We start from the raw sequence: 12628 nt of genomic DNA, 5'->3' as shown, positions 1-12628 counted from the left end.
TTTCATGAAAATGGAACCAAAAGGTGTTAATTAAGCACCCTCGGTTGCAAATTTCACTCCTTAAAGGGAGTAAAATAATAACCTTGGGGTAAAAATTTACACCTTCCTGTGGGTTGTAAATTTACTCCCTAAATTTGGGATTAAATTGTCACTTCTGCGACAAGCATTTACTCCCTATAGGGAGTAAATTCAAACCTATTTTTCTCTGTGTACATGATGTCCAGGGCCTAGAGAATAACGTCTGACAGGGTAAGCTTTCACAATTTTGTTTTTCTTCAAACATTTCTTTAACCATTTTCCGTAATGTTAATTGTTTTTCAATTTTAATTTAAACATATTTAATCAGTGGTTCAACACCTGATCCAAAAGAGATATTAATGACATTAAAGGCCCCATTATGAGCGTCTTACTCAGTGGCGTTTCTGTTGGGGCACAGGAGACATGTGCCCCAGACGGCCATTAAAGGGCCGCAAAAAAAAAATGAAGACAAAAAAAGAGAAAGGGGTGGAAAGGAAGAAGGAAAAAATAATGATCCAAAATGAATTAGTGTATGAACTAAGGTTTGAGGGAGAAGCCAATAGAAAACTTCATGTACTTTACCCACATATTGATGATCAAAATTCGAACTTTACCTGTATTAATATCCCCTTCAAATACTTGAATGTGTAGGACGATTAAAGTATACAGTACCCGAAATTCCTTCAAGAATTCCTTCGAGAATTAGAATATACATTGATTGGGCATATCTCCACTGCTTAATTCTTTGCTCATGTAATGGCCTTCTGAGGATTGTTTACATGAATTATTTTTTCTCACCTGTAGACATCATACTTTGGAGTAACAACCTTGGTTGAGTTGGGTAAGTCTGTTCTAAAAGCTTCTGGAGGCTTGTGGCTGTCCGTGCCCCAACACCTATCACCAAATGAAGTTTGGAGATTGGTTGCAAGGCCAAGATCTGCAATCTGTTCATGCCATTGAGAGAGAGAAAAACCATAACATTCTTATCACACTATTCTAGACTGATTTGTCCCTAACATTGAAGGTAATGAATATCTTGTTTGACAGGAAAGCTCATGTGATCTTTTTTTGATTTCATGAATGATAATTCTTGGGAATCGTACATGCTTTCCCATCTTCCATTAATAAGTTCAGCTGCAAGCCCCATCATGATGTGAGATATGAAACTACCTATCTTTCAAAAGAATATTACACTTTTTAATTTACAAATCAATATTTAAAAAAAGATTAATTGAATATTCTTTGTTGTAGCTTTAGTGACAAATCTACATGTAGGTATAAGCCAGACAAGGGCACCATCAAACACGATAGAGTCGCTACGTTTCTCCTGGAAACCTTGTCAGCATAAGGTCATCGATGTATGATAAGGTCTGGTCTGGGTGACCTCACATACGACTTCAATGTTCTTTCTTGCCGGTTTCCTCATTCATATATACAGTGCGTCCCAAAAAAACTATACACTTTTGAAATGGCTGCCGAATAGAAAAAAAAATATTCTGGGGGGGAAATGTTTTATATGTATGGAAAGCTCATAAACTCAACTTTCATATGACACCAAAAAGTCTGAAAATAATTCATGCTTGGGTGAGCACTGCTCACTTTTGTAAAGGGTATGAAATTTAGGTTGCACATGAATTCGCCTTCCAATTTGTGAGAGGTAAATTGAGGATAATATGACCAATTTATGATCAATTGTGATGAGTTTGGGTTTGCTGAGTGAAATTTGTGGTTCATGGGATTAACATTTTATGTATGAGTGAACAGGAATTCGTTTGTTATTACAGTATAGCAATGTTTTTTTTCTTCTGAATTAAAATAAAGAGCACGGCATCGTTCAATGTATATCAATCAGATATGATTATTTACGTCTGGGGACCGACCTTTTACGTCACAATCCGAAAGACGTTGAAATACACATGTTTCAATTGGATATCTTAAGTACTTATGATGGTTTAATAAAACGCTGCATAGATTACAGGTGAAGAATGTTACCTTGACATGAAGATCACCATCTACTAGAACGTTCTCCAGCTTCAGATCCCGGTGAATGATATTCTTTGAGTGGAGAAAATGCATTCCGCACGAGATTTGATAGACCATCCTGTTGGTCAGAGGCCAGAGATCAGGGGAATGTTGCCATTCACTAATGCGGAAGTCCCAGAGAGATCCATTCTCCATGTATTGCGTGACGATACCAAGAAGGCCACATCGACATGTATCCTCTTCACACTTCACAAACCCTTTGATGGCGACAATATAATCACATGTCAGGGAAAGTCCATGCTTTCGAGCCTCCTTCTGGTACATCTTTAATTGATCTCTATGTGGGATAGTGGGAAAACATTGATAAAAAAAAAAATGATATCTTACCAACAAGTGTGAAGACTTTTCCTTAGAACATATGGTCATAAGCTGCAAAACTTCTTGGTCTCCTAGTGCAATCATATATTGTGACATAGGAAACAACTCAAAGCCAAATTATAGTTTTTATGTAATACTATACTATGTTGCGAGTTCCACCTGAAATTAACAAGAGGTATGTGATTATCGTCCTCAAGCCAGTTTTACCACAGAGTGTGCTCTATTTAGAGATATGTCTATGAAATTGGAGTTGTGAGGTTTCTATGTTTTACAGCAGGGGCTTGTAAATTATTGTCAATTTCAAAACAAGAAATCGCCGTCCCTGTGTGGGACACAAGGCAGTTAACATAGTTTTCAGAATACTACCCCAAATATTTGAACAATTGTATTCCTCTATGGCTCAATATTACTTTCAACAATTCGTTTTACTTACCCTTTACCAGGTTTAGCAAGCTTCACTGCTACATCACCATGTACTTTATGTACAGCCTTGAAGACCTCCCCAAAAGAGCCTCCACCCAAATGACAGCCTTCAAGCTCCCTTGCATTCTTCTCATGGAACGCAAATTCAACCCCACTGGAGTCTTTAACATTGAGGTCCACCATGTCGATTTGATCAAGCTTTACTTCCAGTTGATGAACAGACACTGGATCATTTTTCTGGACATCCTCTCCTAATGGCATTTCAAAATCAAAGTGAAAACAAAATACTTGGCAGTCATAATATGACAATAGTCAAGACCGTTTACAAGCATCGTCCAGCTAACGTATGTCCTGGGCAGCGTCTCACGAAACCGTCATAAGAAAAGTTTACAGACATCCCATTGAAATGCGTGTATTAAGTTTAACACGCGTTTCAATGGGATGTCGGTGAACTTGTACTTAATTCAATTCAATTGTTTTAGTTTTCCAAATCATTAAAAACATTTACTGTAATTAACATCAAATACAGTTACAAATACAATTCATGCACAGTAACATAATAGATAAGAAAAAAGGGGAACCCCAAAAAAGCAGAAGCTTGTGTTTTGGAAGGTGCACTCAGTACATTATTATAATCAAACTGTGTGCATAAATGAAAAGTAAGAAAAAATATTCCTAGGTTACATTTACACTGTATAAACTGGCAAATCACCACACACATCAACGCATACAATGAATCACACAGGGGGGGGGGGGGGGGGGGGGTCAGGATTCGCAGCCCAGTCAGTTGTGACTGGTGCAAGTCAGTCCCCTACTCATATATATATATATATATACACTGTTGGTCATAATGGTGGAATAATTATTTTTACCCCAGTTTAGGGAAGGATTTTAAAACATGATTTATTTCTAAAAGATCTAGATAATGGCATACATTCTCAGATTTTATTGAATATTAATTTGCGAGTGTTTTTTTTGCGTGACTGCTAAATCATACGTGGGCTACTATGCTAATCAGCTAAGGGACCTACGTACTTAAGTCATAATTGACAGTAATGAGGATTAATGCCTAAAAAAAGGGCACTAATATATAGCTGATCGATACGATTTTTATCCTGGGGCCTCACAGTAACGAGGCCATTGCTTAGCCCCTGAATTATGACTGTACGCAGTGGTTGCTAGTGTACGCGGCCGCCCCCACAAATCCCCCAAAACGAAGAAAATGCAATAAATTGTCAAAAATTCATTGCATTTCCCCCCGGCCCCCAACAGGAAAAATTCCTCTGTGTGGCCATGCCTTGAACCATAATGCATGACCCTACAGAGGAATTTTTCCTGTTGGGGGCTGGGAGGAAATGCAATGAATTTTTGACAATTTATTGCATTTTCTTCGTTTTGGGGGATTTGTGGGGGCGGCCGCGTACACTAGCAACCACTGCGTACAGTCATAATTCAGGGGCTAAGCAATGGCCTCGTTACTGTGAGGCCCCAGGATAAAAATCGTGTCGATCAGCTATATATTAGTGCCCTTTTGTGAGGCATTATTCCTCATTACTGTCAATTATGACTTAAGGACGTAGGTTCCCTAGCTGATTAGCATAGTAGCACACATATGATTTAGCAGTCACGCAAAACAAACACTCGCAAATTAATATTCAATAAAATATGAGAATGTATGCCATTATCTAGATCTTTTAGAAATAAATCATTTTTTAAAATCCTTCCCTAAACTGGGGTAAAAATAATTATTCCACCATTATGACCAACAGTGTATATATACATGTATTAAAAGCAGTCGAAGTGACAAAAACTGACCTGGACCAACCACAAAAAAAAGAGTGACGGGCCCTTGGAACGAATCATATCAAACTAGACATATAATACTTGTTTGGAACAAGTATAGGTGGGCTGGTCAACTAAAATTTGAAAACAAAATAGATCAAAATTAAGCGAGATACTGCTTTAAAATTCTTAAAAAACACTATCATGTAGATTCATTGCGTGAACGAAATTCACCTTCTATAGTCATAACACGCAAATTATGAAATTTCTGACATGAGGCCTTTATTCGAAATTTTCACTCTGATGACGTCATCAAAATGAAAAATAGTTAATATTGAACTTGTAGAGAATTATCTTAGCTACAACATATCGAAATCTTGAAGAAAATCAATTAATATATACAGAGATATTCAATTTTCCATAAATATGCTGACGTCATAATTTGCAAATTCCTATTTTTAGTTCGAAGGCCATTATAAAGATGTAAAAATATTTGTAATAGCCAAATGAGACATTAAATCATATTTCCGACCTATACTCTATCTAATTATGAAAAAAAAATTGAAGGTTCCGATTCATTCCAAAGAGCTATAATGGATTTTGTATAGGCATGTTTTTGCCCATATATGCTATGTATTAAAGGAGCTCGCGCGCACGGACGTTTATCTTGAATGGACGCTCATCTTATTAATAATGGTCATAAAGAGATAAACATGGTATCAAATTGTTCAAAAAAATACTATGAGAAATATCATGAAAGAAAAAAAATGGCTATTCTATGTTTTGTCATGGTGTAACGCGCGAAAACGCGCGCGCATGCGCGTGTGCGCGATCTTTTATAAAATCCTTAAAATGACCTGAAACGTATGCAAAATTAATTTGAGACGATTTTGAGCATTTACAAATTTTGCGCGCGCACTTACGCCACGCGCACGTATTTTGACCTGAAAATAACCGGACTGATATTGACCTTGATCATGGAAAATATGAATGAGAAATGACTTACCGTTATGAAAATATGATCATAAGTAAATTTCCAGAAAATTTCACAAAATGGCGCCTAGATGACGTCATCAGTCAAGGTCAAGGTTGAAAACCTTACTTTGTTTTGTCCATATGGCTATACACATGTCTGATAAACATCAAATCATTTGATTGAGCCATTTTCAACTTATCTTGCTAACAAAAATGTAGGGCGAAATAAGAAAAACTAGATTTGTAATACTTGATTGGAACAAGTATAGGTGGGCTGATCCACCTAAATTTTGAGACAAAATCAAGGGCATATTTGAGATAGCTAATTGTTTCGACGGAGATATTGCTCGCGAAAGACGGGAATGTAGAATTCAGTTTTGAGAAAAGTCATGTCCCATAGAGAATGCACGCAAAATGTGAAAAATTGACATGCCTCCTTTAATCGCACAAATACACCATGATGCCTTAGTCAAAATGAAAAAGTGTGGCAGCTACATTTGTAGAATATTGTCTCAGCTAGAACATATCAAAATTTGGAAGAAAATTGATCAACATTTTTAGAGATACAATCAATTTTCAAAATATATGCTGACATCATAATATGCAAATTGAAATTTTGAGTTCGGAGGCCATTATGATGACGTCATGAGTTAATTGAGGGTCAAATGAAACATGAAATCATATCTCCAATTTATTTTCTATCAAAATATGAAAACAAAATTGGGGTCACCTTGCAGCCTAAAGAGCTACAATGGATTTTGTATAGGCATATTTTTGCCCATATATACTATGTATAACAAGAGCTAGCGCGCACAGAAATTTTTGTTAAACGGTCGATCATTCCGTTATTAATAGTCATAAAGTGACAAACTTGTATCAATTTGTTAGTAAAAATATGTGAAATATTATGATGGAAAAACAAATGGCGATCCTATGTTGTGTAATAGTTTTACGCGAAAATACGCGCGCGCATGCGCGTGTGCGCGTGTGCGCGATTTTTTTATAAAATGCTTAGAATGGCCTAAAACGTATGCAAATTTTTTTTGAGACGATTTTGAGCATTTTAGAATTTTGCGCGCGCATTGACGCGCAGACGTACGCGCACGCGCGCGTTATTTCACCTGGAATTGACCGGACGGATATTGATCTTGATCATGATAAATATGAATGAGAAATACCATTTGGTTATGAAAATATGATCATGTGTTGATTTTCGTAAAGTTTTACAAAATGGCGCCTAGATGATGTCATCAGTAAAGGTCAATGTTGAAAACGTTACTGTGCTTTGTACATATGCATATACATATGTGTGCCAAATTTGAAGGCATTTGATTTAGCCATTTTCAAGTAATCGTGCTTACAAAAAAGTGGTTAAAAATAAGAAAAAGATATAAATAAACTAGATTTGTAATACTTGTTTGGAACAAGTATAGGTGGGCTGATCCAACAAAAAATTGAGACAAAATAAAGGGTACATTTGAGATAGCTTTTTGTCTCAGCTACAACATACTCGAAGTTCAGCGTAAATTAAGCTAAACGACGTAGATATTGCTCGCGAAAGACGGGAATGTAGAATCGAGTTTTGAGAAAAAGTCATGTCCCATAGAGAATACACGCAAAATGTGAACAATTGACATGCCTCCTTTAATCGCAAAAATATGCCTTGATGCCTTTGTCAAAATGATGGATAGTAAAAACTGCATTTGTAGAAAATTGTATCAGCTAGTACATATCAAAATTCGGAAGAAAATCGAGCAATATTTACAGAGATACAATCAATTTTCCAAAAATATGCTGACGTCATAATATGCAAATTGGAATTTTGAGTTAGGAGGCCATTATGATGACGTCATGAGTTACTTGAGGGTCAAATGAGACATCAAAAATTATTTCCGAATCATACTCTATTAAAATATGAAACAAAATTGGGGTCACCTTGCATCCTAAAGGGCTACAATGGATTTTGTATAGGCATGTTTTTGCCCATATATGCTATGTATTACAAGAGCTCGCGCGCACGGAAATTTTTGTTAAACGGTCGATCATTCCGTTATTAATAGTCATAAAGAGACAAACATGGTATCAATTTGTTTGTAAATATATGTGGAATATTATGAAAGAAAAAAAAATGGCGATTCGATGTTGTGCAATAGTTTTTCGCGCGAAAACGCGCACGCATGCGCGTGTGCGCGATATTTTATAAAATGCTTAGAATGGCCTAAAACGTATGCAAAATAATTTTGAGACAATTTTGAGCTTTTCAAAATTTTGCGCGCGCATTGACGCACGGGCGTACGTGCACGCGCGCGTTATTTGACCTGAATTTGACCGGACGGATATTGACCTTGATCATGATAAATATGAATGAGAAATACGTTTTGGTTATGAAGATATGATCATAAGTAGATTTTCGTAAAATTTTACAAAATGGCGCCTAGATGACGTCATCATTGAAGGTCAATCTTGAAAACGTTATTTTGCCTTGTACATATGCCTATACATACGTGTGCCAAATTTCAAGGCATTTGATTAAGCCATTTCTAAGTTATCTTGCCAACAAAAAAGTGGTTAGAAATAAGAAAAATATTTAATAAAAAATAAATAAAGGAAATTCTAACGAAATTATAAGGTTGTCTGTACGTTATACAGCCTACCTGATAAATAAATAAATAAACAAATAATAAAAGCAATTGTAACAAAATTATAAGGTGGTCTGTATTAGATACAGCCCACCTGATAATATACATTGCAGTAACTTAATGATTATAAATGGACAACGAGGCGGTTTCGTGAGACGCTGCCCAGGATACTGTATATGCATTTGTAATAATGTAACTTTATATCTTCTGTACATGTACAGAATATTTGTTTCTTCTGATTACTGATTGATATTTCTTTTCTTCAATTGCTCATAATTCAGTGGTTAAATCCACAATTAATACAACCATACGATAGTGGTCGTATAAGAAAAGTATTTACTAATAAAAAAATAGTATATCTTCATGATTTCTTTGTAGGTTATGGTGAATTAATCTCACATTTATTTCTGTTAAAAATTTCCTCAAAAGGTTTATGTTATGCAGGACCCCCAAGTGTGATAGTATTTCAACTACTGACGGGTTTACCCTGTTGAATACGGTACTATATAAATTACACAATTACATTTATAAAAAAAAAAAAACTTAACATGGCCCTCTCTCATAAAACTTGTTAACAATGATAAGTAATAAGAATGATAAAAGAAACTGAGATTAATAAATTTGATCATTTGTATACTGCATTGTTATTGAATAAAAGAATTTTCAAAGCTCTTTTCATGGAGCTCAAATTAGTTTCCTCCCACATACAATAATGTGGAAGGGAACTACTTCAGCGTTCAATGACTTAAACCTTGAGTGCGTACTTGTGTGCATCTCACAACTATCTCTCTCAGTACGCTATGAAAAATTGAGTTTTATAGACTTTTAAAATAAGACTTTACTGCTAGAATTATACATTCACATTTTTATTAAAATGTCTTCTGTACCTTCAGATATCTTGTCATTGATAATCTAGTGTTTTTTAGACTAAATTTAAGCGAATTACAGATTTTGTACCGTCTTGTTTAACATTGTCATAGGCATTTGTTATTGCTAACACGTTTTATGAAACAGGGCCCAGGATTTGTTGTTAGAACATGTTGACTATTTGGCATGATCTACCCCTCCCCCAATTCCGGATACACGGGAATAACCAGAAAGAACACAGAAAGTTATCCGAATATAATAAGAGAATAATGTGAAACTGTATGATCCTGACTAAAATCCAAGACTAAACGGCATTCGGACATGGGCTTAACGGTAATACGTAATACATAAAACTGGTAAAAAATAGACCAATCGGATATTATAAAAAAAAAAAAAAATATGACCGAATGATGATTAGGCCAAAAAGTTTGGATAACAACAAATTAAAACTAAAGTATTATGACAGCTATTGACCCTATAAAAACATCAAATTTTGACATGATATAATCACCCATGAACACTGTTAAATTGCGAATCATACCTTCAGGTGATGCTGCTTTCCTCTGTGCTTGTTCTCTCTTGAGATACCGAACTACATCAAGATGACCTTTTCGAAATGCAACAAGACGTGGGGTCTCGCCATCATTATTGCCCCTCTCAAACTGTGCTCCTGCTTGACCAACTAGGTACTGAACTGTTTCAAGTTGACCACACATTGATGCATAGTAAAGAGGTGTCTGACCAACATTATCACACGTGCCAGTCTGTGCTCCTTTATCAATGAGATACTTAACTACATCAAGACGACCACACATTGATGCATCATGAAGAGGCGTCTTACCACCCTTATCGCCCCTCTCAACCTGTGCTCCTTGATCAACAAGGTATTGAACTACGTCAAGATAACCATTGCGTGATGGAAGAAAAAGTGGCGTCTGGCCATCATTGTTGCCGCTCTCTAACTTTGCTCCTTGATCAACGAGGTATTGAACTACGTCAAGATGACCATTGGCTGATGCAAAAAAAGTGGCGTCTGGCCATCATTATCGCCCCTCTCTAACTCTGCTCCTTGACCAATGAGGTACTGAACTACATCAAAATGCCAATGGCATGATGCAACAATAAGTGGCGTCTGACCACCATTATTACCCCTCTGAACCTGTGCTCCTTGACTAACGAGGTACTGAACTACGTCGAGATGACCACTGCCTGATGCCTCAAGAAGTGGCGTCCGACCGTCATTACTGCCTCTCTCAACATGTGATCCTTGACTAACGAGGTACTGAACTACGTCAATATGACCTTTAGCTGATGCAGCGAAAAGAGCCGTTGAACCGTCATTATTGCATCTCTCAACCTGTGCTCCTCGACTAACGAGATACTTTACTACACCAAGATGACCACTACTTGATGCAAAATGAAATGGTGTTGAACCATTTTTATCACCCCTATTTACATGTGCTCCTTGACCAACGAGATACTGAACTACATCAAGTTGACCTTCGTATGATGCAGGATGACCCCCAATTGATGCAGAGTGAAGAGGTGTCTGACCAGCCGTATTAAACGTGCCAACCTGTGCTCCTTCATCAATTAGATACTTAACTACAGCAAGATGACCGAAACGTGATGCAGAGTGAAGTGGAGTTGAATTATTATTACTACCCCTATCAACCTGTGCTCCTTGACCAACGAGATACTTAACTACAGCAAGATGACCGTTCTGTGATGCAGAGTGAAGAGGTGTCGTACCATGATGGACCCTGGCCCTGTTTACCTGTGCTCCTTGACTAACGAGGAACTGTACTACGTCAACATGACCTTTAACTGATGCAGTAAAAAGTGGTGTCTGATCAAAATTATCAACCCTCTGTACTTGTGCTCCTTGCCTAACGAGATACTGAACTACATCAAGGCGACCATTGATTGATGCAATATGAAGTGGTGTAATACCCTTATTATTACTCCCCTCAACCTGTGCGCTTTGACCAACGAGGTACTGAACGACGTCGAGGTGACCTTTAGCTGATGCAAAGAGAAGAGCCGTCATATCATCTTTATCATGCTTATCAATCTGTGCTCTTTTACTTATGAGATACTTAAATACATCAAGATGACCATTGTCTGACGCAATATGAAGTGGTGTCCCACCGTTGTTATCACCCCTCTCAACCTGTGCTCTTCGACTAACGAGGAACCGAACTACATCGAGGTGACCATTGCGTGATGCACAGTGAAGAGGTGTCGAACCACTACTATCAAACGTATGAATCTGTGCTCCTTGACGGAGAAAATGCTGAACGTCTTCAACACAGCCATCTAAAGCTGCCGTCAGAAGGTTTTTATCGATCCTAGCAGGCTCATTTGCTGCTCTTTCAGCCATGTTTTGATATGTCCGTGGACCCAATTGTCAATCAAATCCTATGAATACTTCTTCGTTCTAGACCAAATATTTCGTGTTTGTCAGAGTCACCTTTGCGCTCTATAAATCGTTCTTGGAAGAGATTAAACACGTCAAAGAAGTTACCCGCTCTATAACAGCCTGAGAGGTTCTCTGTAACCCTCCAGATTTAAACTATTGGAACCTACTAATGATTATGCATTGAAAACTACGTAAGAGGAATGATTCTAATTTGATAACGTAATACTTGCGAGCATAATTCAAATTCTATAATTAAAGAATCCGTCTCGGACAGTCCTGGCGCTGTCAGTACAAGTTTGATATATCCACGTTATTCGTCTGATTTCCTACATATAAACCAACGTGCTACGGCCCATCCATCGAAGGTATGTTCCTTCGAAATGAAATTGTAGATTGTCCAATCAGTTCACAAATCAGTGCATAAAATTGTTCCACAATAAAACGCTAGAATTATTTTCTTAAAATTTAGCTCCCTAATCTCTATCCAAAGAATTTACCTTGTGTTTGATGGTATATTACACAAAGGTAAGAGTTAAATAATTCATTTGTGTGTGCCTACAGTTTCCCGATCAAACTAAACGATAGAACAGTCATGAAGAAAATGGCGGATCATTTTGTGAGAATTACGCACGTTGTTTTGTAGAACATAATCAGCATGATAGTCCACTGTTTCCGTGTCGCGCGCGCAGAACTGTAAAATTCAGTTTTGTGGTCGCGCGCTCAATCAGCTGAGAAATCAACACACCCGCAACCAGTGGCGGATCCAGCCGGCGGGAAGAGGGGGGGGGGGGCAATCCGTGAGAAAATATTAGTTGCGACTCAGCCGGCCGGTGAATCAGCGGGGGGGGGGGGGGGTGGGCGCTTTTGTTGTTTGTGTTATAAAGGTTAACTTTACGTTTATCCTATTTTTTTATCGTTTTTTTTTTGGGGGGGGGGCTAGGGGGGGGGGGGGGCGGGCCGGAATAATTGCTACGTGGATCCGCCCCTGCCCGCAACGCTGAACCGGTGACAGTAGTCCTTGCCTCTCATTCTATTGTCACCGGTTCAGCGTGGCGGGTGTTTTGTTTTCTCAGCTGATAATTTTGTTTATATATATCTCTATGGGGGTTTTACAGTTATCGACCGGACGTCTGTGACGTCA

General features: G+C 37.6%; 1 protein-coding gene across 1 annotated transcript; it reads right to left on the bottom strand.

The window, feature by feature from the left end:
• Nucleotides 1-350: 350 nt before the first annotated feature.
• On the bottom strand, nt 351-12225 carry LOC100893452 (ankyrin repeat, PH and SEC7 domain containing protein secG-like). Its single transcript, XM_030988931.1, has 6 exons — nt 10818-12225; nt 9607-9933; nt 2813-3089; nt 2011-2338; nt 817-962; nt 351-357 (listed from the first exon to the last, which is right to left on the bottom strand). Exons 1-6 carry the CDS (start codon nt 11446-11448, stop codon nt 351-353), a joined length of 1716 nt encoding a protein of 571 aa, XP_030844791.1. The 5' UTR covers nt 11449-12225.
• Between the last annotated feature and the right edge of the window lie 403 nt (nt 12226-12628).

This window comes from Strongylocentrotus purpuratus, unplaced genomic scaffold (genome assembly GCF_000002235.5).
Source record: "Strongylocentrotus purpuratus isolate Spur 01 unplaced genomic scaffold, Spur_5.0 spur5_scaffold_18, whole genome shotgun sequence".
NCBI classification, from domain to species: Eukaryota; Metazoa; Echinodermata; class Echinoidea; order Camarodonta; family Strongylocentrotidae; genus Strongylocentrotus; species Strongylocentrotus purpuratus.
The sequence above is the reverse complement of the archived record's forward strand: the minus strand, read 5'-3'. Positions and strand labels throughout refer to the sequence as shown.